This window comes from Podarcis melisellensis (assembly GCF_964234715.1).
Source record: "Podarcis melisellensis genome assembly, chromosome: 12".
Lineage (NCBI taxonomy): Eukaryota > Metazoa > Chordata > Lepidosauria > Squamata > Lacertidae > Podarcis > Podarcis melisellensis.
The window spans coordinates 54,569,673-54,594,864 of record NC_138544.1 but is presented as its reverse complement, the minus strand read 5'-3'; the positions used below and the strand labels follow the sequence as shown (position 1 = coordinate 54,594,864).

At 45.6% G+C, this 25,192-nt stretch overlaps 1 protein-coding gene across 30 annotated transcripts in view; it reads left to right on the top strand.

Annotated features, from left to right (window-relative positions):
• The window catches only part of OBSCN (obscurin, cytoskeletal calmodulin and titin-interacting RhoGEF), a 274,889-nt gene that overhangs the window by 45,010 nt on the left and 204,687 nt on the right, over nt 1-25,192 (top strand). For 18 of the 30 annotated variants that reach the window (XM_081931318.1, XM_081931317.1, XM_081931291.1 and 15 more), the window contains exons 4-17: nt 1,179-1,439; nt 5,251-5,553; nt 7,513-7,779; nt 9,800-10,069; nt 12,025-12,309; nt 13,152-13,442; nt 14,163-14,453; nt 15,564-15,854; nt 17,090-17,371; nt 19,581-19,862; nt 20,585-20,875; nt 21,425-21,715; nt 22,402-22,683; nt 24,335-24,610. In XM_081931318.1, the coding sequence (XP_081787444.1) occupies nt 1,179-1,439; nt 5,251-5,553; nt 7,513-7,779; nt 9,800-10,069; nt 12,025-12,309; nt 13,152-13,442; nt 14,163-14,453; nt 15,564-15,854; nt 17,090-17,371; nt 19,581-19,862; nt 20,585-20,875; nt 21,425-21,715; nt 22,402-22,683; nt 24,335-24,610 (3,963 nt within the window). The remainder of the gene's footprint in view (nt 1-1,178; nt 1,440-5,250; nt 5,554-7,512; nt 7,780-9,799; nt 10,070-12,024; nt 12,310-13,151; nt 13,443-14,162; nt 14,454-15,563; nt 15,855-17,089; nt 17,372-19,580; nt 19,863-20,584; nt 20,876-21,424; nt 21,716-22,401; nt 22,684-24,334; nt 24,611-25,192) is intronic. The other 12 variants (XM_081931311.1, XM_081931313.1, XM_081931314.1 and 9 more) reach the window with 12 other exon arrangements.

The following is a 25,192-nucleotide window of genomic DNA, read 5'->3' as shown; positions in this document are numbered from 1 at the left end:
CCCGTCTTTCGGTCCCAGCGCCTGCCAACCTAGCAGTTCGAAAGCACCCTCGGGTGCAAGTAGATAAATAGGGACCGCTTTCTAGCGGGAAGGTAAACGGCGTTTCCGTGTGCAGCTCTGGCTCGCCAGAGCAGCGATGTCACGCTGGCCACGTGACCCGGAAGTGTCTTCGGACAGCGCTGGCCCCTGGCCTCTTGAGTGAGATGGGCGCACAACCCCAGAGTCTGTCAAGACTGGCCCGTACGGGCAGGGGTACCTTTACCTTTTTAAAGAAAGCTCAATCATCACAGAGGCAGGTGAATCTCACCCATTACTAGAAATAAGGCCAGGCTTTCTAAACCACCTTTGAAGTAGTACTTGATACCGTGAACCTAGTCTGTGTTTGTGAAAGCTATAGACGTGTGTGTGTATGCATCTATGTATGAAACAAAGACACAAATATGTGTACAGTATTGGCATTCTTGACATAAACTACATAGGATACACAGTTAACATTTTCCATATACAGGTGAAACTCGAAAACTTAGAATATCGTACAAAAGTTCCTTTATTTCCGTAATTCAACTTGAAAGGTGAAACTAATATATGTGATAGACTCATGACATGCAAAGCGAGATATGTCAAGCCTTGATGTGTTATCATTGCGTTGATCATGGCGTACAGCTTATGAAAACCCCAAATTAACAATCTCAGAAAATTAGAATATTCAAGAAAATCAGCAAAACAAGGATTGCAAATCGAGCAAGATTGGACCTCTGAGAAGTAGAAGCATACCTCTCTTGCATGTCATGAGTCAATTTCATATATTAGTTTCACCTTTTAAGTTGAATTACTGAAATAAAGGAACTTTTCCACCATATTCTAATTTTTCGAGTTTCACCTGTATTTTAAATTGCAAATCCTCATATTAATGTGGTCTTGGTTATTCACTACATTTCTCTGATTTCCCTATGCGCTCACAAAATCTCCCTCTGTCACTTCACTAGTAATAATACAAATAGTTATGTAGGATTCACCTCTGTAATTTATGTGCACAGGGTTTTAAATCTCTACGAATTAGAGAAAGTGATTTAAGCAATGTTATATCTTTTAGGTCCTTGTATTTAAATGTTCCGCTAATGTTTTTTTTATTACTATTATTAAAAATAATTTCTTTAAAAATCTCCGCTCCACCAAAGGGAATATTATCAAGAAACTGCCAAGGAAGACCGCAGTCAGCATAAATGACACAGCGATATTCTGCGTGGAGCTGGAAAACAAGTGCCAGAAATTTCGGTGGCTAAAGAACAAGGAAGAACTGAAGCCCAACAGCAGAATTGCCATCACTTCATCCGGCAAAGAGCACAGTTTGATAATCCGAGACTGTAAAATGGAGGACTCAGCAGAGATTGTGTTTGTGGCCGATGAGTGCAGAACATCCACCCAGTTTACTGTGTCCGGTGAGCTGTTTTCTCTTCCTCTATGTGAAACCCACAGGGTATGGTTGCTCTGCAGCTTATGGTATAGGCCAGCACTAGGATGAGGAAAGTGGGATGCGGGTGGCGCCGTGGGTTAAACCACAGAGCCTAGAACTTGCCGATCATAAGGTCGGCGGTTCGAATCCCCACGACGGGGTGAGCTCGTGCTGCTCGGTCCCAGCTCCTGCCAACCTAGCAGTTCGAGAGCACGTCAAGTGCAAGTAGATAAATAGGTACCGCTCTGGCGGGAAGGTAAATGGCGTTTCCGTGTGCTGCTTTGGTTCGCCAGAAGCGGCTTAGCCATGCTGGCCACATGACCCGGAAGCTGTATGCCGGCTCCCTCGGCCAATAAAGCGAGATGAGCGCCGCAACCCCAGAGTCGGCCACGACTGGACCTAATGGTCAGGTGTCCTTTTACCTTTACCTTTAGGATGAGGAAAGTGGCTATGGTTAGCTTTAAGTCTTAGGTTCCAGGGCTTCTCAAGGGAAGAAGCTGGCCCTCTTGTGGAGGACTGGAACACAAGCAGATCTCCTGAATAATAAAAGTTTCAACCAGCTGTTTGAAGCAGCAGGGTGGAGCACTTCTCCATCTGTTTAATATATTTGTGAAAAGAATATATAAAAATGCATTATGGGAAATTGCTTGCAAAACATGCATAGTAGTCAGAACTGCTTCCAAATATTTCTTATGAGAAATTTGCAATGAATTGCTGCTGAATTTTAATGAGGATTTTGAAAAAAATGCAAATTTCTGCGATTCCTAAGCAAACCCAGAAGCTGTTGACACCCCAGACAACAGTGACCCGACAGTTGCATGTTGCTTCCCTCTCATGCTGAACAAAACGATCTTGCACCTGAGAATGCTCTTTCAGAGGAGGTGGGGATCTGACTAAATGTTACTAAGCTTAATGAGTCAAGGGTCAGTACCTAATATCTGATTTCAGTATGTAGCCAACCTACCGAACCTGAGCTGGATGCTAAACAGTCCGGCACTTTGCAGCTTTGGCCTTCCCATTAAACTTCAGGGGGGATGGCAGTATATCTTGTGACACTGATATATATATTTATGTAGATAGCCAAGGAAGGAGGGTGTATCAGGCCAAGGTTCCCTATTTATATTCTGTGTCTTATAAACTCTAATGGCTCTATTAGAAAAGCGCCTTGTTTGCTCTATGGAAAATCCTGATGGTTCCATTTCAACATGCTGGTCACATTTAGGCAGTGCCGGATTTACCGTATTTTTCGTCCTATAGGGCGCACCAGCCCATAGGACGCACCTTGTTTTTTGGGGGGGGAAATGAATAAAAAAAATTATTTCCCCCCCCAGCCGCGGCTGCCGCCCCAACCCTCTGGAGGGCTCCCTGTGCTTCGGGCAACAGGCTGCCGCCCCAAGCCTCGCACGCCCGGCGGGAGCTCCTGCCGGGCGCGCAAGGCTTGCAGACACTCGCCAGGGTTGCAGGCTGCAGGCTGCTGCCAGCAAGCCTTGTGAGCCCGCGGGAACTCCCGCCGGGCTTGCAAGGCTTGCGGATAGCTTCCTGAAGCCTGGAGAGCGAGAGGGGTCGGTGTGCACCGATGCCTCTCGCTCTCCAGGCTTCAGCAAAAGCCTGCATTTGCCCCATAGGACGCACACACATTTCCTCTTCATTTTTGGAGGGGAAAAAGTGCGTCCTATGGGGCGAAAAATACGGTATGTACAGTGGACGCTTGGGTTGCAAATGTGATCTCTGCGGGATGCACGTTTGCAACCCGCAGAGTTCATAACCGATGTCTGTGCACGTGCGGGTTGCGATTCAGTGCTTCTGTGCATGTGCAAAGCACAATTTAGTGCTTTTGCGCATGCGCAACTGCTGAAACCCGGAAGTAACCCGTTCCGGTACTTCCAGGTTTCGGCAGTCCACAACCCGAAAAAACGCAACCTGAAGTGGACTCAACATGAGGTATGGCTGTATAAGGTAAAGAAGCTATAGCTTAGGGCCCCACTCTCTTGGGGGCCCCCGAAAAAATTAAAGGAAAAAACAACTGGATGTACATTTCCAAAATATAAGATAAAAAACAAATAAAATAAAACCTGCATACAGTGTTTTGTGTTGTGTAGGCTCCTATGATGTAAGTCATGGGCCCCGCCTGCTAGCCTGCTCCCTAAAATATCACTAGTTTGCTCATTTCTATATATAGAGTGTCTACATTCTGCATGTGCAAATGGCTTTAGATACCTATTAGGACCATAAATTACCACATAGCATATATTCAAGACAAAAAAACAGTGACAATTTGTTGTTGACAAAGGACAGCTGGACATAGAAAGGGCCCCATTACCTTCAGTAGCTTAGGGCCTAGCAAACCTAAATCCGGCCCTGCATTTAGGTAGAAAACTTGGAGCCATTTTTGCAGCCACCGCTCCACTCACCAGCCATGACTCTGGCGTTTGGTTGTGGATCCCATGTGCTAGCATGGCTGTGTCAATCACAGTGGAACACAATGAGCTTAGTGTAATTTGGCTTTTTGTCAGCATCTGCAAGAAGGACCTTTCTCGCCGAAAGGTGAACTGTGCTGTACTCTGCAATCACCGTATTAGACAACAGGGATGGCAGCAGACAGGCTTGGGACAGGCAGACCCTCCAACGTGTTGACTTGGGAAACTGGGACGCTTGTCTTCCCAGCCCTTGTTCCTCATGACCTGTGCAATCTTGTGGAGCCCAGAAATGACCTCTGCAATCTCACACATTTTGGGGCACCCTGCTGAGAGCATGGAACTCAAAACTGATTCAGCAGTAAAGATTGGGTTTCCTGGGGGGGAAGCGGCTGGAAAAGTGGAAGTCTGGATGAACTCTTAGGCTAAAAGGGAGCAAACTTAAATTTGGATGTATTAAAATAGCTGCAATGTATTGTAGGGCTGGTCTTCCCTGAAGCAAGGGTGAAGAAGGCTGTGGAATTTTGTGGTAGCTGGAGACAAGGATTGATGTCTGGTGCAGCATGACTTTTAGCTTGTTGCCTCTGGCATTGATGTGTGTGTATCCCTAAATGATCTGGTCTTGAAAGATCTGCATTGGCTCCCAGTACATTTCCGAGCACAATTCAAAGTGTTGGCGTTGACCTTTAAAGCCCTAAACGGCCTCAGCCCAGTATATCTGAAGGAGTGTCTCCACCCCCATCGTTCTGCCCGGACACTGATATCCAGCTCCAAGGGCCTTCTGGCGGTTCCCTCACTGGAAGAAGTGAGGTTACAGGGAACCAGGCAGAGGGCCTTCTCGGTAGAGGCGCCCACCCTGTGGAACGCCCTCCCATCAGATGTCAAAGAGATAAATAACTACCTGACATTTAGAAGACATCTGAAGGCAGCCCTGTTCAGGGAAGTTTTTAATGTGTGACATTTTAATGTACCGTATTTTTCGCTCTATAAGACTCACCAGACGACAAGACGCACCTAGTTTTTGCAGGAGGAAAACAAGAAAAAAAATATTCTGAATCTCAGAAGCCAGAATAGCAAGAGGGGTCGCTGCGCAGCGAAAGCAGCAATCCCTCTTGCTGTACTGGCTTCTGGGATAGCTGCGCAGCCTGCGTTCGCTCCATAAGACGCACACACATTTCCCCTTACTTTTTAGGAGGGAAAAAGTGTGTCTTATAGAGCAAAAAATACGGTATTTTTAATCTTTGCTGGAAGCCGCCCAGAGTGGCTGGGGAAACCCAGCCAGATGGGTGGGGTACAAACAAACAAACAAACAAAATAATAATAATTATCTTGGCTTTTCAAACACATCAACTTATTTCCCCCCTCTTTTTTCGTACTACCCAGCTCCAAAGAAGCCTCCGTCGCATCCACCAGTTGACCCAGTGGTGAAAAATAAAACAGAAACCTCAGTGATGCTATCCTGGTCCCCGCCTAAGATGGAGCGCCCCATCCCTATTGATGGATATGTAGTGGAGCGTAAGAAACTGACTGGATTCACTTGGCTGAGATGCCATGAATCCCCCGTTCCTGAAACCGAGTTCACTGTGAGCAACCTTGCTGAAGAGGCTGACTACCAATTCCGAGTGTCTGCAGTCAACAACTATGGCCAGAGCGGCTACCTTGATTTCCCAGGAACCCTACACCTTGGTGAGTATGAAAAGAGGAGGTGTTTGCAGTCCTTGAGGTTGGGTGCACAGACCTGCTACATCTCATGAAATGAAGACGCCATTGGAAGGTAGTGAGATGGATGTGAGCTTTAGAACATCAAAAGTGATTGCTGTATTGGGTTGACTATGTGGGAATGTTCAGGGATGCAGAAGAGGATATATTATTTGATTATAACCTTTCCAGCTTCTGTAAACAAGTTTACAATTTAGCAGAGTAACATCCCCCTTTTTAAACTCGCAGCGGATGCGTTTGCTCAGGCTCGCTAAAGCCTCTATAAGAACTTTTCTGGTATTTTCCCCTTATTCCCTTATAAAAGATAAGATATGACACAATCTTCTATAAAAGTATAAAAAGAGTTTACTCACATTCTGTTCACAATCGGATCCCAGAAGGCAGACTTAGCTTAGGAAAGTAACATACACCTGGAAACTATCCCATAAAGAGACAGTCCCTTTGTCCTCTCTTGGCTGGAGGCCAAGAGAGCATCTTTGGCTAAGCAGATGTTGCTTCTTCGACGAAAGTAGTCATAGAGAGATGCCTGCCCTGCCCTGTGCTTTTGTCATTACCTGCACAGGTGAGGCCACGCCCACCTCTAGTCACATGCAGAGGAAGTCTGTCCCAGCCCAGAAGGAAACAGGAAGTTTACCTGCTGGCTGGACAAACATTCCTCCCCATGTGTAAACATGTTCACTCTAGGAATGTTGTACTTGACTGCTCTTGTGTTTCACATCCCACAGACTATTCAGAGGTGAACCTAATATTCAGCAGTAACTTATTCAAGGTTCTTGGTATGATTTAGTAAGGTTCTGATATGAGTTAGGATTAACCTCCTCAGGCTGGTCTCACAGGATCTCTGAGAAGTTGGTTAGGCTAAGAGCCACTGAGGAAGAACAAGTTAGATTGAGAGTATTGTGGAGGGTAGGAATGATGGAGGAATTTAATTTTTGTGAATCCTGCTTCTCAACTCCTGGGCTAATGGGTGGGTTGAAATGTAATTATTCTTTAGAGTTTTGCATTTCTCCTATTTTTGCAAAACAGTTCTCATCTCAAAAAATGTGAGCCAATAATAATTTCTCTGGTCATCCAGTGTTATGTTGGCCCTGAAGCCCATGAAGGGGGAATATCTTAAGGGAGAGAACGCCAGCAGAGATTTAAAACCAAAAATATGCAGCAAGGCATGGAAACACAGGCTGGCAGACCTTTAAAATATGCCCTTCTAAGTTCCTCCCAAAGTTCCCCTTACCCAGCATAGAAAAAGACCACACATTTGGTAAGTTAAAAAATGGTTTACTTACAAACTCTTCAAAGGTCAGGTTCATGTGCTTTTTCATACATCAGTCAGAAAACACAGGCAGTAAAACTTGGCTTAGTTACAGTGGTGAAAGTTCCTAAATTATTTCTGCAGGAACTCTAGATGAGCTTCTCATGTAGACGGATGTACAACAATAGATTTGATTGCCTTCCTTCCAAGGTGAGGGGGAGTGACCTAGCTAAGCCTGGCAGGACAGCTTACTCTATGGAATTAACCTCTTCATGCATACTTAAGCATGTTGATTATATGAGACTGGTCATCTCACAAATGTACCGTATTTTTCGCTCTATAAGACGCACTAGACCACAAGACACACCTAGTTTTTGGAGGAGGAAAACAAGAAAAAAAAAACACATTCTGAATCTCAGAAGCCAGAACAGCAAGTGGGATCGCTGCGCATTCGCTCCATAAGACACACACACACACACACACACACACACACACACACACACACACTTCCCCTTACTTTTTAGGAGGGAAAAAGTGAGTCTTATAGAGCAAAAAATACGGTAATCTCAATACAGTAGCAATCTACCTAAGGATGACGTGTTTTCTGAGTTGCATTCCCTTTATTTTTTGCCTAGTAGGTGGTCATTTCAACTGCATTTTCTTCTTCTGTTCCACAGAACCAGTCCTGGCTGTGAAAAGCCCTCTGAGAAATGTAGAAGTAGCGCCAGGCAGGGATGCAATCTTCACTGTTGACCTCACTAATACCTGTTCCGGCTCGTGGTATGTTAATGGCAACATGGTGCAGAACAGCGATAAGTACATCATTACAAGAACCAAAACGTCGCACAGCCTCACCGTCAAAAGGGTCACAAGTGTTTTCAAAGAAGCAGAGGTGAAATTTGTCGCCAATAATCTGGAAAGCACTGCCAAGATAAGTTTGAAAGGTATTTTTATATGCATATTTCTTAGGATTTTTTTTATTTGCTGGGGAGAGGGGGGACCAGAAATCCAGAAGCAAAGAGCTGTGTTTCAGAGCTTGCAAGCTCTGCCTTAACCACGTAGATGTGTGAGAAAGTGGAGGTTCAGTTGTTCTCGCTAGCACATTGAAAGAATAAAGGGTTCATCACTTGGGACCAAAAATATCTTAATGCAGGCACCAGGCAAGCTGCACTGGGGAGGCCATTCCATTCCATTCCTTTGTGGCTTAGGACCCTCATATTTACGGGACTGCCTCTCCTGGTATGCCCCACAGAGGACCTTAAGGTCCATGAATAATCATAGTTTAGAGGTCCCAGGACCTAAGGAAGTCAGACTATCCTCCACCAGGGCCAGGGCCTTCTCAGTGATGGCTCCCACCTGGTGGAATGCTCTGTCCCATGAGACCAGGGCCCTGCAGGATTTAACCTCCTTCTGCAGGGCCTGTAAGACAGAGCTATTCTGCCTGGCTTTCAATTTGAACTTAGCCTGATCTTTTATTCCCCTTCCTTCCCTCATTCCCCTTTTTATGAAGATTACCCGCTCTGGGATCCCACAGCTAATTCTCCCCTGGTCTCCTCGCTCGCCCAAATAGGACTAATTTAGCCAGCTAAATCATATAATGTTTATTGGATGGCTTTCCCCCCTAAATTGATTTTTTAATTCTGAATTTATTGTTATTCATGTTTTATACTGTATTTTATGCAGTTTTTTTTGTTGCATTAATTGTTTTAAATTTGTTGTTAGCTGCCCTGAACCGGGAAGGGCGGGGTATAAATAAAAAATTATTTATTTAATTTATTTATAATCAGGATGTAGCCACCAAAAAGGCCTAAGTACAAATGCCTGACTGAATAAATAGCTGCAAACAATATTGGAATCTGAACTTCCAAAACACCGTATAAAATGTTTTATAAAACTGTATCACAAATATGACCAAATTAAAATTTACAAGGCCTTTGAATAGCCAATAAACCAAATGCCTTTCAGCCTTCAGTGGTCTAATATAAACAGTAGGTGGTAGTCAACTAAGTTTTACTCAGAGTTAATCCATCACAATTATATATCAATTCAAAATACTCTGTAAAATTAAACATGGGGGGGGGATATAAAGCATAATCTGAGTAACGACAACTACAAAAACTGTGCGTGTGGCAGGGGAGGGTTATTGTTTTTGTTTGTTACTATGGTATGCATTTTTGTGTTTTTATATTGTAAATCACCTTGTGATGCTTGGATGAAGAGAAGTATAGGCATTAATAATAAGAATAATTAAAAAATGGGATGTTTAAATATTATAGAATAACAACAAAATATTTAAACAAGCCAATGTTTGTGTGTGTGTGTGTATATATATATATATATATTTGCTTTCGTAGATTTTCACGGGTACAGGAATGCAGGTTTTGGTGTCCTCGGGTGTCTTCCCGTGTAAAAGTTGGGGTGTCTAGGCGACGTTTCGACGAGGTCTCACTCGTCATCTTCATATATATATATAACTCACCAGTGAAGACTTGTTTTCTCAGCCCTTTTCAAACCATTGAATAATAAGATTATGTATTTACCTGACTGGTCAACTTCTATGCATAGAATGGGAGGAGGCACCATCTTGACTTTTGCCTCAGGCGTTAAAATGTCTTCAGCAGCAAATGTCTCCTGGCAAGTCTCTTTGGAGTCCCCTTTACATTGCTGCTGCTGTGGAATTTCTTTGAGTTCGTTCCTCATGCTCTCCCCTCACCCCATGAAAGCTCTAATGCCTTTATTACAATGTCGGCGTTGTTTAAATCTTCAGATTTTGAATTTGTCTACAATGCAAATCTCAAAGTCCAACTTTTTTAAAAAAAATGAAATAAAACCTCCCTCTGCTTCAGATTTGGAAAAAAATCGCCTGCTTTTCCAGTTCATGCAAAATGTTGTTTCAGTTGCATACTCAATCCATCTGCGCCCTTTGCTGCCAACTCTGTTTTGCACCTCAACTTACTTTTCTAGACGAAGTGGCAAAGTTCGTCAATGAATCAACCCCCGGAATCAAGGTCAAGCTGTCAGAGAAATTTGAGCTGGTGTGCGAGGTCTCATCAGAGAACGAGCCCGTCATATGGAAGAAGGGTAAAAAACCTATCAGGCTGGACCAGAGAGTGACATTTACCTCTCAGGGAGTTAACAGAAAGCTCATTGTCCACAATGCACTGAAAGAAGACGAAGGGATTTACACCTGTGAAACAAAGGACGACAAGTTAACATTCCACGTTGAGGTCGAAGGTGAGCAGGGGAATCGGATTGCTTCCTTTTCGCCATGTAGTCATCCTTCCTTCACAAAAGTCTTGCTGACAATATATTTCTGGTAGTTGAACTGGCACTTTTGTTATTCTAGTGCTCACAGTAAGGTGACTGGTTGTTCAGGACTGAAAGCAGATGGATATGTTCAGGTATAGGGAATCCGACAGCAGAAGATCTAGGAGTGGCATGTCAATAGCTGTGCTTTCAAGGGAGCTGTGTTGTGTAATAAACAAAAATCTGACCTTCTTCCCTTATGGGGGACACAAGAGCCCTTATAGAGTCCTTTGTAGGTTCTCCATCGGTCAGAGAAAATAAGAGAGGCCAACCAGAGAATATGGAAAAGCAAAGCAGCTTGTAAGCTTGATCATTATTGAACTGTTGCAACAGGGTGCTCCCCTCACATGCAGGAAAGGAGGATGACCCAGAACAAAGGTGTCTCTGCCCTTATACAGTGGTACCTCGGGTTACATACGCTTCAGGTTACATACACTTCAGGTTACAGAAGGAGGCGGCAGCAGGAGGCCCCATTAGCTAAAGTGGTGCTTCAGGTTAAGAACAGTTTCATGTTAAGAACGGACCTCTGGAACGAATTAAGTACTTAACCCAATGTACCACTGACATTTTAAATTGCCCGCCCTGGAGTCCAAGACCACCACCAGAAACATCATACATACATCACAGAAAGGGGTGTAGCTCAAGACCACCCCCCCAGATACATCATACCTACATCACAGAAAGGGCGGTCTACAACAGAAATCTGAGTGTGTTGTTTATCGCCTGTCTGGCAGGTTACCTGTTAATGGTCACTTGACTGGATTACCTGGGGAGCCTGGCCAGTCTTTTGTAATGATAAATAATTAGTTCCTGAGCCAGGTCACAGGCTCATCCTATTCATACACTGACATAGGCTTAAGACAGGATTTGTGAACAAAAAGATAATGGGGAGTCTTTTCCATTTCCTTCGACCTTGCAGAGAAATATTTGAGGTCCGTTTGGGAGGGACAAATGGTTTCAGGACTTTTTCTGTGGGGTTTCAGACATGTGGTTTATATATGCAGTTATGAACATTATATATATATATATATATTTGCTTTCGTAGATTTTCACGGGTACAGGAATGCAGGTTTTGGTGTCCTCGGGTGTCTTCCCGTGTAAAAGTTGGGGTGTCTAGGCGACGTTTCGACGAGGTCTCACTCGTCATCTTCAGGCTGGTGCTTTCGGCTTCACAGTTCCAGTAACAAGAAGCCGAAAGCACCAGCCTGAAGATGACGAGTGAGACCTCGTCGAAACGTCGCCTAGACACCCCAACTTTTACACGGGAAGACACCCGAGGACACCAAAACCTGCATATATATATATATATATATATATATATATATATATATATATATGACCTTAATTTTTTTTCCAGTTACATCAAAGCAGCTAGGCCATATTTCACCAACACTTTATGGTCTACTTTGTAAATATAGGACTGATAGCAAGGAAACTAGTTGCAAGAGATATTCCACCCCCTCCCTCTGGAATACAATGTGTTATGTACTGAAGTTCTCACCCTGGGCCAGCAGGGGGATACTGTAGATAGTTTTCACTCAGGTCCACATATGCAAATAAGGGATTGAAAGTGACGTTCAGTGACTGGATATTTACAGAAAGTGTTACAGTTGCATTGTAGTGGAGCTCTATATAAGCAGGCTGGCTCTATATAAGCAGGCAGCAGCAGGAGGCCCCATTAGCTAAAGTGGTGATTCAGGTTAAGAAGATTTTCAGATTAAGTACGGACCTCCGGAACGAATTAAGTACTTAACCTGAGGTACCACTCTACTTTATTCTGTGTAGGTTATATGGAGTTTTAAGTTCTTAATTTTGTGTGTGTGTGTTAGAAATCAGTTATTAACTGCTCTGCTTCGGCATGTGTTTTATTTTCCCCACTGCAGAGCCTTTGCCTGTGTTTGCCAACAAGGAGAAGGTACAGAAAGAGATCAAGGTTACCTGTTTAGAGAATGCATCTCTTCTCTGCGAGGTAGCCCAGGAAAACACAGAAGTGAGGTGGCTGAAGAATGGGAAGCAGATAATCTCTAGCAAGAAATTCAAGATAGAAGCTGAAGGAAAGACCCGGCGGCTGATCGTGCAGCAGGTAGAAAAAGAGGATGTCGGTGATTACACCTGTGAGGCTGCTGGCCAAAAACTCACCTTCAAAGTCATTGCAGAAGCCGCAAAAGGTTTGGATGTTTTCCTTTATATGGTTCTATCTATATTTGGGACTGCCTTTTCTGCTCACCAGAGTCCACCCCCCCAAAAAAGACACACACTCTTATCTCCTGTGCTACCAACCATGAAAATTTGCACATCCCACGTTCCTTGATGGTCTGCTGCTAATTTGAATGGAAATGGAGAGCAGGTAATGTTGAGGTATAATGTAGCAGCCACCGGAATGTCAACCCCACTGACTGCCTTGTTCGGCATCATTTTAGAAGTTTTTTTTCTTTTTTTACTATAGTGAACAAGTCTTTAAGCAGACTCTGCATCCAAGATTTGAAAAGGGAACTGTTGCCTACAAACAGAGTTTATAGATCCTATTGCTGTGTTGTGCTGCAACCTGAAATTTGTGTGTTAATCTGTAGGAGACTAGTGCTGGAGGAGAAGCTGCCTTTCATGGGGTATATTAAAAGTGATTATAGGTTAATGGGTAAAATATACTCGGAGTCGAGAGTGGATTTCATGCTCTTTATTCAGCTCATAGTGGTGAGGAGGAAAGTTCCCCCAGAATGTCTGCTTTATATACATTATTTATACAATGGGCCCCACATGATTGGCTAATTCCGGGATGCTCCTGTAGGCCAATCAGGTTGAGGATTCACTTCCACCTGGAGCTGGATTGGGTGGCTCCTGTGGACCAATCAGACTGCTGCATTCTGGATCCTATTGTTCTAGGACCAATCAGACTGCTGCATTTTGGATCCTATTCAACTCAGTACATAACAATGGGGAAACCTTGATGTGTTGTAAATTGGGAGTTTAGAGTTTCAGTCCTTGTCCTCTTTTCTCCCTCCCCTCACCACAGTTGCAGAAGTTGAGGATGTGTTTGTCAACAAGGAGAAGGTCCAGAAGGAGATCAAGGCTGCTGTTTCAGAGAACACCTCCATCACCTGTGAGGTAGCCCAGGCCAAGACAGAAGTGAAGTGGTTCAAGGAGGGGAAGCAGATCACCTCCAGCAAGAAATTCAAGGTAGAAGCTGAAGGCAAGACCCGGAGGCTGATTGTGCAACAGGTGGAGAAAGAGGACGCTGGCGAGTACACTTGTGAGGCTGCTGGTCAAAAGCTCACCTTCAAAGTCATTGCAGAAGCTGCAAAAGGTTTGCCTTCTCTCCTTTTATACCTCACTGCTTTACATTTGGGGCTGCCTTTTCCACTGACCAAAGGCCACCCCCCACCCATGACGTTCTCCTCTCACCTTGGCTGCCTATGTTGAAAAAATGCACACCTTGCACTCCAAATTCTGCTAACTGAGATGGAATAGGAGAGAAGCTCATGTTGGGCATGAAGTGGTAGTTCTTGATACAGTGGTACCTCGGGTTACATACACTTCAGGTTACATACGCTTCAGGTTACAGACTCCGCTAACCCAGAAATAGTGCTTCAGGTTAAGAACTTTGCTTCAGGATGAGAACAGAAATCGGGCTCCAGCGGCGCGGCAGCAGCAGGAGGCCCCATTAGCTAAAGTGGTGCTTCAGGTTAAGAACAGTTTCAGGTTAAGAACAGACTTCCGGAACGAATTAAGTACTTAACCCGAGGTACCACTATACTCATCCTGTCTGTCTTGCTTGGGCACCACTTACTTCTCCAAAGGTGACTTACAAATTATTTTGGGAGGGTGTGAATATTGCTGCAGGCACAGAGTGGCTGAAATGGCAGATGGGTTTTCTGTGTGATATCCCTGCTGTTAGTGTTTTGCTGAGTTACCATACAAAATGCAAGAATTCCTATATAGGAAAGAATTCCTAAGCTATAAAACAGAGCTTAGAGTTATTTATCTTTGCTTATCCTATTTCCCCCCACCCTCCACCTTGCCACAGTTGCAGAAGTTGAGGACGCATTTGTCAACAAGGAGAAGGTCCAGAAAGAGATCAAGGCTGTTGTTTCGGAGAACGTCTCAATCACCTGCGAGGTGGCCCAGGCCAAGACAGAAGTGAAGTGGTTCAAGGAGGGGAAGCAGATCACCTCCAGCAAGAAATTCAAGGTTGAAGCCGAAGGCAAGACCCGGAAGCTGATTGTGCAACAGGTGGAGAAAGAGGACGCTGGCGAGTACACCTGTGAGGCTGCTGGTCAAAAGCTCACCTTCAAAGTCATTGCGACTGCTGCAAAAGGTTTGCAAGTTCCCCTTGATACCCCACTATATTACATTCCCATTCATAACTTTTTCCTTTCCCCTTTGCTGCTGCTGCTGAAAAAAAATCACACCCTACACTCCGTATTCTATTCATTAAAATCATAGAATCAGAGTGGGAAGGGAGCACAAGAATGATTTAGTTCAATCTCCAGCAATGCAAGAATCTTTCTCCCAATGTGGGTCTTGAACAGTCTCATGTTCTACCAACTGAGCTACCCCTCAGTGTTAAGGAATAGGAGAGAGGCTGATGTTGAAGTGTTGTTGTTGTTTAGTCGTTTAGTCGTGTCCGACTCTTCGTGACCCCATGGACCAGAGCATACCAGGCACTTCTGTCTTCCACTGCCTCCCGCAGTTTTGTCAGACTCATGCTGGTAGCTTCGAAGACACTATCCAACCATCTCGTCCTCTGTCGTCCCCTTCTCCTTGTGCCCTTCATCTTTCCCAACATCAGGGTCTTTTCCAGGGAGTCTTCTCTTCTCATGAGGTGGCCAAAGTATTGGAGCCTCAGCTTCACGATCTGTCCTTCCAGTGAGCACTCAGGGCTGATTTCCTTCAGAATGGATCGGTTTGTTCTTCTTGCAGTCCATGGGACTCTCAAGAGTCCCCTCCAGCACCATAATTCAAAAGCATCAATTCTTCGGTGATCTGCCTTCTTTATGGTCCAGCTCTCACTTCCATGTTGAAGTATATAGTATTAATTCTTGGTATTCAGCCCCTCTCCCTTACCTGGGTATGACTTATTTGTTCCAAAGATGAATCATGCATAATTTTTGCAAGGTGTGAATACTACTGCAGGCCATCTTTTAATCCACAAATGAGCTGAAAAAGGAGATGGACCTTAACATTTCACAGCTCCGCTGTTAGTGTTTTGCTTCACTCCTGTACAAAATGTAAGTATTCCTTGCACTTTAGGCAGGCGACCTGAACAGGATGGTTTCCTCTTTAACGCAGATGGATGTCATTTGATACCTGAATCTGTAGTCCACATTGTTCTGTGAGCCATGGGTTTCTAATGTTAATGGGGAACCTTCAAGAGCCATAAAACGTAAGCTTAGAGTTACTGATCTTTGCTTGTGCTCTCTCTCAGTTGCAGAAGTTGAGGATGTCTTTGTCAACAAGGAGAAGGTCCAGAAGGAGATCAAGGCTGTTGTTTCAGAGAACGCCTCCATCACCTGTGAGGTGGCCCAGGCCAAGACAGAAGTGAAGTGGTTCAAGAATGGGAAGCAGATCACCTCCAGCAAGAAATTCAAGGTAGAAGCTGAAGGCAAAACCCGGAGGCTGATTGTGCAGCAGGTGGAGAAGGAGGATGCTGGCGAGTACACCTGTGAGGCCGGAAACCAGAAACTGACATTCCGTATCACTGTGACACCTGCAAAAGGTTCGCATGTTTTCCTGTATACCCTGCTGCTTTGTATTTGGGGCTGCATTTTCCTTTGACCAAAGGCTATCAAACCCCTCCACACAATTCCTTTCTCCTCAGCGGCCAGTGCTCAAAGATTGCATGTCCCAAAGTCCTAGATACTTGTGCCACTAAAGGGCAAATAGCCACAACAGCTGTCCCAGAGTTTTCACATCTGCACTTTTTTAAAAAAGTGAGCATTGATGTGTGTGTGTGTGTGTGTGTGTGTGTGTGTGTGTGTGTGAGAGAGAGAGAGAGAGAGAGAGAGAGAGAGAGAGAGAGAGAGAGAATTGGCCTTGCAGCTGCTGTCCCAATCAGAGTGGGACACCCCTGACCTGCTTTCGGTTCCAAGGGGAACTATCCTTTTATTGGAAGTAGCAAACATACATGGAACAGCTGGCATTGAGGAATTGGCTGTTTCACCCCATCACTTCTTTGGGCATCACTTATTTGCGCTGAAGGTGGTATAATAATAATAATATTAATACTAGTAATAATAATAATAATACAGTGGACTCTCGGGTTGCGAACGTGATCTGTGCGGGAAGCACATTCGCAACCCGCAGTGCTGCGTCTGCGCATGTGTGGGTTGTGATTTGGTGCTTCTGCGCATGTACAAAGTGCAATTTAGCACTTCTGCACATGCACAAGCACCAAACCCCAGAAGTAACCTGTTCCAGTACTTCTGGGTTCGACCCGATGTTGTGAAACCTGAAGCATCTGTAACCCAATCTGTAATAATAATAATAATAATAATAATAATAACAACAACAACAACAATTTGCATGTGCTAGGCTGAGGGCTTGAAAAATCCCAAATGCCTTAGATTTGATAGCCCCAGTATTTAGAGCCTTCAAAGCAGCCACCATACAAGATCTATTATTCCTTCTGGCAGCTACCCATGCCTCAAGAACCAGTCTGAGATCTTATGATGAAGGGCAATATAGAGATGTAATAAAAAGTGTGTGGGGGGGGGATTTCTTCTTTATGAACACAGAAAGCTGGCTAGACTACTGCTTGCGGCTGCAGCCCGTGCTGTAGTATGAATGTTGTGGATTAACCTTCAAGAGTTTGGCGCTGGAAGATCCATCCTTGTGGATTAAATGATATGTGCATCTATTACCTTGAACAGATGTTACTGGAAGACCTGAAAGTGCCATAAAAAAGGAGTTTGGAGTTACCTATCTTTGCTTGTCCTCTTCTCTCTCCTTCAGCTGCAGAAATTGAGGATGTGTTCGTCAACAAGGAGAAGGTCCAGAAAGAGATCAAGGCTGTTGTTTCGGAGAATGCCTCCATCACCTGCGAGGTGGCCCAGGCCAAGACAGAAGTAAAGTGGTTCAAGGATGGGAAGCAGATCACCTCCAGCAAGAAATTCAAGGTAGAAGCTGAAGGCAAGACCCGGAGGCTGATTGTGCAACAGGTGGAGAAGAAGGATGCTGGAGAATACACCTGTGAGTCCGGAAACCAGAAACTAGACTTCAAAGTCACTGCAACAGGTATTTCAATATAATATATTATACCCTACCATATTTGGGGCTGAAAGTGGCAACACAGGGTCTGTATTTTATGCCTGCCGTGTATACGTTAGCCCTCAGCTTAACTGATGATTTAAAATAGTGTTAAAGGAAAGTTTTTGTTACTTACCCTGCATGCATCTGAAGTGACTCAAATCGATCAATTGGCATTTATTTATTTGTTTACTTAACTAAGAATATTTATATACTGCTAAAGGTAAAGGTAAAGGTACCCCTGCCCGTACGGGCCAGTCTTGCCAGACTCTGGGGTTGTGCGCCCATCTCACTTAAGAGGCCAGGGGCCAGCGCTGTCCGGAGACACTTCCGGGTCACGTGGCCAGTGTGACATCGCTGCTCTGGCGAGCCAGAGCTGCACACGGAAACGCCGTTTACCTTCCCGCTGGTAAGCGGTCCCTATTTATCTACTTGCACCCAGAGGTGCTTTCGAACTGCTAGGTTGGCAGGCGCTGGGACCGAGCAGCGGGAGCGCACCCCGCCGCAGGGATTCGAACCGCCGACCTTTCGATCGGCAAGTCCTAGGCGCTGAGGCTTTAACCCACAGCGCCACCTGTGTCCTATGTATATACTGCTACATAGTAGTAAAATGTCTTAGCAGTTTACATGAAATCTTAAAAATATAAATAAAAAGTTTAAAAAGATTAAAAGCATTGAAAAATAACTAAAATGAACTGTAAAGGAGATTAAAATGCACCAGCATCTACATGTCCAGATAGTCTTGACTATAATAAAATGTTTTAAGTAAGCACTGCAAATGGTATAGCAAAGACACCTGCCTGATGTCAGTCAGCAGGGGATTGCACTCAGTGAATTTCTTGTAAGCATAGGTCTTGGGGGGGAAAGGCACAAAATTCATTACATAGCCATGAAACATAACTCCCAATTCTCACATGAAGCATCTGGTTGTAGATGAGCTACAATCCCTACATATTACAAGGTTCAGCTGGTGGAAAAATGCAGCCATTTCTGGATCAGGAAGCCTGAGAATTGTAATTCATGCACACTGGGACGCGGGTGGTGCTGTGGGTTAAACCACAGAGCCTAGGACTCGCCGATCAGAAGGTTGGTGGTTCGAATCCCCGCAACGGGGTGAGCTCCCATTGCTCGGTCCCTGCTCCTGCCAACCTAGCAGTTTGATAGCACGTCTAAGTTCAAGTAGATAAATAGGCACCACTCCGGCGGGAAGGTAAACAGCATTTCCGTGTGCTGCTTTGGTTCACCAGAAGTGGCTTAATCATGCTGGCCACATGACCCGGAAGCTGTCTGCGGACAAACGCTTGCTCCCTTGGCCAATAAAGCGAGATGAGCGCCGCAACCCCAGAGTCGGTCACGAATGGACCTAATGGTCAGGGGTCCCTTTACCCTTTACCTTTAACCTACACATTGGATTGCTGCAATGTGCTCTATGTGGGTGAAATGGTTCTAGGGGTTGCTCGTGCGTAAATCGACGCCACACCTGGCTGGGTTACCTGGGTGAACCCTTTCTGTCCGGACAGCCACTCACCCGTGGCTGTCTCAATCGTTGGCAGAATCCGTCAGTGGGCGTTTCTTGAACTTCTTCCAGCAAAGAAGCTCTTTGACGCCTAGTCGCCGCCTACTCTCCCTGCGCGGAAGCCTTCTGCGCAGGGAGGGTGTGGGCAGCGGAGGACCCATGCTCTCCCCGCTGGTCTCCGGCGAGGAGTCATGGAGCCACCTTGCCGATTCCCCCATCTGCCCCCCTTCTCCACTGGTGCTACGCTGAATTCCTTCCCCAGAAGATGGGCTGCTTCTCTCCCTCCCGGGACGCTCTCCGGAACCCCTCTGGAGCCCTCCCTCTCCCTCTGGCCCCGATGGCAGTTCCCTGACAGTGGAGCTGCCCCTGAGGCTGACCCGGAAGCTTCAGGTAGTACAAAATTCAGTGCTTCAACTGCTCTCTGGGGCAGAATATTCACATTATATTTTGCCACTGCTGAAATAATTTCATTGTCTACTAATTAGCTACTGGACTGAGTTCAAGGTGCTGCTTCTGGTGTACAAAGCCCTATACAGCATGGTGCCAGGATATGAAGCATTTGCTTTATGGTTCTGTGGTACTCACTCTTCTATGAGCCAGATGTTAGAAGTAATAAGTGCCTTAAGAGGGGAAGTAGAGTTCTGAATCTTTGCTTGCCTTCTTTTTCTACCCTACCTCCAGATGCAAAAGCTGAGGATGTGTTTGTCAACAAGGAGAAGGTCCAGAAAGAGATCAAGGCTGTTGTTTCGGAGAACGTCTCCATCACCTGCGAGGTGGACCAGGCCAAGACAGAAGTGAAGTGGTTCAAGGAGGGGAAGCAGATCACCTCCAGCAAGAAATTCAAGGTTGAAGCTGAAGGGAAGACCCGGAAGCTGATTGTGCAACAGGTGGAGAAGAAGGATGCTGGCGAGTACACCTGTGAGGCCGCTGGCCAAAAACTCACCTTCAAAGTCATTGCAGCAGGTACAGCGAGACTTGTTCCCGCCGCGTGGGTTCAGAAGGTTCAGTCTCCTCTTTCCCTTCTCACCCTTCACCTGTGTATCCTCAGGCATATAAGCATTCAGCAAACTGTTGAACCCCAATCTTCCTTGGGTTGCTGTCTGTACTGAGATCCTCGTGCACTAAGCTTGGCACCCAGTGTGGCAGAACTGTACGCTCTGCCCTAAATCCGCCTCTGTTCCAATGGCCAGCTCCAAACCTGATGCTCTAGAACTCTTAGCTCTGTATTATCTAAGCCCCTTTCTCAAGTGCCACTATCTACCCTCCAAAGGTGGATTCCCCCCTCTGGCGTTATCATGCCTCTTTTCCAGTGGAGGATGGTCCAGGTAGGGCAAATGGGATGGTAGCCCACCAACTAACCCAACCACCCTGCCTCCTTACTCACAACCTGTCTAAGACGTGACACTGCTTGTCATCTTCATTCTCACTCTAAGTGCTCCCCTTATGGAAGTCAGAAAGGAAGAGGATGGAGGGAAAAAAAACAAATTATTTGGCTCCTCTGCTGATTTTGTTATGTTTGTTATTAGGAGGCCAATCCAGCAAGACCCTGCTTTATGGAGCATTTGTCATGTGTTTTTATCTTTCTGACTCATCTATGAGCCAGGAGTTAGTGGAAAGCCTTGGAGAGCCTTGAAAGGGGAGGTGGAGTTACTGTATGTTTCCTGCTCTCTTCCCCTCCCTCCCAGATGCAAAAGTGGAAGATGTGTTCGTCAACAAGGAGAAGGTCCAGAAAGAGATCAAGGCTGCTGTTTCGGAGACTGCCTCCATCACCTGCGAGGTGGCCCAGGCCAACGCAGAAGTGAAGTGGTTCAAAGACGGGAAGCAGATCACCTCCAGCAAAAAAGTCAAGGTAGAAGCTGAAGGCAAGACCCGGAGGCTGATTGTGCAACAGGTGGAGAAGAAGGATGCTGGCGAGTACACCTGTGAGGCCTCTGGCCAAAAACTCACCTTCAAAGTCATTGCAACGGATGCAAAAGGTTTGCACGCTTCTCTTTATGCCCTATTACTTTATATTTGGAGCTGCCTATCCTGCTGGCTAGGACGTGGATGGTGCCGTGGGTTAAACCACAGAGCCTAGGACTTGCCAATCAGAAGGTCAGAGGTTTGAATCCCCGCGACGGGGTGAGCTCCCGTTGCTCGGTCCCTGGTCCTGCCAACCTAGCAGTTCGAAAGCACGTCAGAGTGCAAGTAGATAAATAGGTACCACTCCGGCGGGAAGGTAAATGGTGTTTCCGTGCGCTGCTCTGGTTCACCAGAAGCGGCTTAGTCATTCTGGCCACATGACCCAGAAGCTGTACACCGGCTCCCTCGGCCAATAAAGCGACATGAGCGCCGCAACCCCAGAGTCGGCCAGGTCAGGAGTCCCTTTACCTGACCCTTCAAAAAAATTGGTGAGCCCTGGATTCTATGACACGCGAAACTATGGTCCTGATGAGATGTTAATAGAAAGCCTTAAAGTGCCATAAAAGGAGAGCTTGAAGTCATCTGTCTTTGCTTGCACCCTTTTCTCCCTCCCCTCACCACAGTTGCAGAAGTTGAGGAGGCATTTGTCAACAAGGAGAAGGTCCAGAAGGAGATCAAGGCTGCTGTTTCACAGAACGCCTCCATCACCTGTGAGGTGGCCCAGGCCAAGACAGAAGTGAAGTGGTTCAAGGAGGGGAAGCAGATCACCTCCAGCAAGAAATTCAAGGTTGAAGCCGAAGGCAAGACCCGGAGGCTGATTGTGCAGCAGGTGGAGAAGGAGGACGCTGGCGAGTACACTTGTGAGGCCGGAAACCAGAAATTAGCCTTCAAAGTCATTGCAACAGCTGCTAAAGGTTTGCCTTATCCCCTTTTATACCTTACTGCTTTACATTTGGGGCTGCCTTTTCCACTGACCAAAGGCCACCCCCCCACCCATGACGTTCTCCTCTCACCTTGGCTGCCTATGTTGAAAAAATGCACACCCTGCACTCCAAATTCTGCTAACTGAGATGGAATAGGAGAGAATCTCATGTTGGGCATGAAGTGGTAGTTCTTGATACAGTGGTACCTCGGGTTACATACGCTTCAGGTTACATATTCTTCAGGTTACAGACTCCGCTAACCCAGAAATAGTGCTTCAGGTTAAGAACTTTGCTTCAGGATGAGAACAGAAATCGGGCTCCAGCGGCACGGCAGCAGCAGGAGGCCCCATTAGCTAAAGTGGTGCTTCAGGTTAAGAACAGTTTCAGGTTAAGAACAGACTTCCGGAACGAATTAAGTACTTAACCCGAGGTACCATTGTACTCATCCTCTCTGTCTTGCTTGGGCACCATTTACTTGTCCAAAGGTGACTTACAAATTATTTTGGGAGGGTGTGAATATTGCTGCAGGCACAGAGTGGCTGAAATGGCAGATGGGTCTTCTGTGTGATATCCCTGATGTTAGTGTTTTACTTAGCTCCCATATAAAATGGAGCTTAGAGTTATTGATCTTTGCTTATCCTATATTCTCCCACCCTCCACCCTCCACCTTGCCACAGTTGCAGAAGTTGAGGATGCATTTGTCAACAAGGAGAAGATCCAGAAGGAGATCAAGGCTGTTGTTTCAGAGAACGTCTCTATCACCTGTGAGGTGGCCCAGGCCAAGACAGAAGTGAAGTGGTTCAAGAATGGGAAGCAGATCACCTCCAGCAAGAAATTCAAGGTAGAAGCTGAAGGCAAGACCCGGCGGCTGATTGTGCAACAGGTGGAGAAAGAGGACGCTGGCGAGTACACCTGTGAGGCCGGAAACCAGAAACTGGCCTTCAAACTTAATGTTCCAGGTGAGAATGAGAGATGGTCTTCCTAAGACCAGGATCCCTACAGGCTGGTGGTGTATTGAGGGTGTATTCTACAACATGTCATTATTGCACTAATAGAACATTAGTGGTAGATAACTACTGAACCATCCACATATTGTATCATTCTGTATTATTATTTCAGTTTATTAGCTGCTCTTCACCATTAGATCTCAGGGCAGGTTACAACAATTTAAAATTTGATATAAAAAATAGTTAAAACAAATGACGGTCATAGTAAAGGTAAAGGGACCCCTGACCATTAGGTCCAGTAGTGACCGACTCTGGGGTTGCGGCGATCATCTCGCTTTACTGGCCGAGGGAGCCGGCGTACAGCTTCCGGGTCATGTGGCCAGCATGACTAAGCTGCTTCTGGCGAACCAGAGCAGCTCACGGAAACGCCACTTACCTTCCCGCCGGAGCGGTACCTATTTATCTACTTGCACTTTGACATGCTTTCGAACTGCTAGGTTGGTGACAGTCATAGTAATTAATGTTAACTTACTAGTTTGTCTGTGATGGTTCCTCAGTGTTATGGCATTGATGCCTTCTGTAGGGGCATGCTTGCACTCTACTGCAACAAAAGAGGGACCAAACATAAACCAGAAATAACATCAGTATTGGAGGTTTCATGAAGGGTCTGGCAAATGAACTTTTAATGCCATCCTCAGACTACATTTTCCAGAATTCTTTGCAGGAAGGCGACACTATAATTTCGGCTACAGGCCTGCACAACCTATATTACCTGTCTAACTGAAAACAGCCATATGCAAGGGCCTCACGGAGCTCACAGAGTGGTTTGAAGTGGTAATGTTGGGCACCTCTAGACAACATGTTTATTGAGCATTCATCCTGGTTTGTTTGCAAGGATGATACTGGCTTTTTAATGAGCATTCATTCAGATTTGTCTGTGTGGAGGTTAGATGGCGTTGCATCAAAGCAAGTGTTAATCCCACACTTTCCAGCTCATTTCCCAATAATAATAATAATAATAATAATAATAATAATAATAATAATAATATAAAATTTTTATTATTTATACCCCGCCCTTCTGGCTGAGTTTCCCCAGCCACTCTGGGCAGCTCCCAATCGAGTGTTAAAAACAATACAGCATTAAATATTAAAAACTTCCCTAAACAGGGCTGCCTTCAGATGTCTTTTAAAGATAGGATAGCTGCTTATTTCCTTCACATCTTCAAGGGAGGGTGTTTCACAGGGTGGGCACCACTACTGAGAAGGCCTTCCGCCTGGTTCCCTGTAACCTCACTTCTCGCAATGAGGGAACCGCCAGAAGGCCCTCGGAGCTGGATCTCAGTGTCTGGGCAGAATGATGGGGGTGGAGATGCTCCTTTAGGTATACTGGACCGAGGCCGTTTAGGGCTTTAAAGGTCAACACCAACACTTTGAATTGTGCTCGGAAACATACTGGGAGCCAATGCAGATCTCTCAGGACCGATGTTATGTGGTCCTGGCAAGAAATGTGGTCATTTCTCTTAGCACATTCAATCTTTAACTGCACTCCCTGAATTTGTTGGTATGTGATTGAATCCCACCCCAAACGGCAACAATCTGGCAGCACCTGCTGACGCTAATTCCTCGCCGACAGATGCTCAGTTACTTTTCCTCTATGTTCCAGAGGTTGCAGATATATTTGTCAAAAAGGAGAAGGTGCAGAAGGAGGTCAAGGCTGTCCTGAAGGAGAGTGCTGCTTTGGTCTGTGAGGTGGCCACTTCCGATACCCAGGTGAAGTGGTTCAAAGATGGGAAGCCCCTCAGTACTAGCAAAAAAATCAAGGTGGTCTCTGATGGCACCTCCCGGAAGCTGGTATTGGAGCAGGTGGAGAAGAATGATGCAGGGAACTACACATGTGAAGCGTCTGGCCAGAAACTGATTTTCAAGATTGAAGCAGCAGGTAAGCTCCCTTTCCCTCTGCAGGAGGAAAAAACCAATAACAGGATGCAATCCTAAAGTGATACGATTGTTGGAATGGGGGAGAAATTTGACTCAGTTCATCTCTAAAGGTGAACCTACCTACCGTATTTTTTGCTCTATAAGACTCACTTTTTCCCTCCTAAAAAGTAAGGGGAAATGTGTGTGCGTCTTATGGAGCAAATGCAGGCTGCGCAGCTATCCCAGAAGCCAGAACAGCAAGAGGGATTGCTGCTTTCGCTGTGCAGTGATCCCTCTTGCTGTTCTGGCTTCTGGTATTCAGAATATTTTTTTTCTTGTTTTCCTCCTCCAAAAACTAGGTGCGTCTTATGGTCTGGTGCGTCTTATACAGCGAAAAATACGGTAATTTAAATTTCATTTGAGGTTCTCTAGAGCAGTGTTTCCCAACCGGTGTTCCGCGGCACACTAGTGTGCCGCGAGATGTTGCCTGGTGTGCCGCGAGCGAGTCCAAAAAAGGTTGGGAAACACTGGTTTCTCTTTCAAAAAGGAAACGTGGGTTAAAGCGGCGCCGCCGCCTCCCACTCACTTTCCTGTTCTGGCTTCC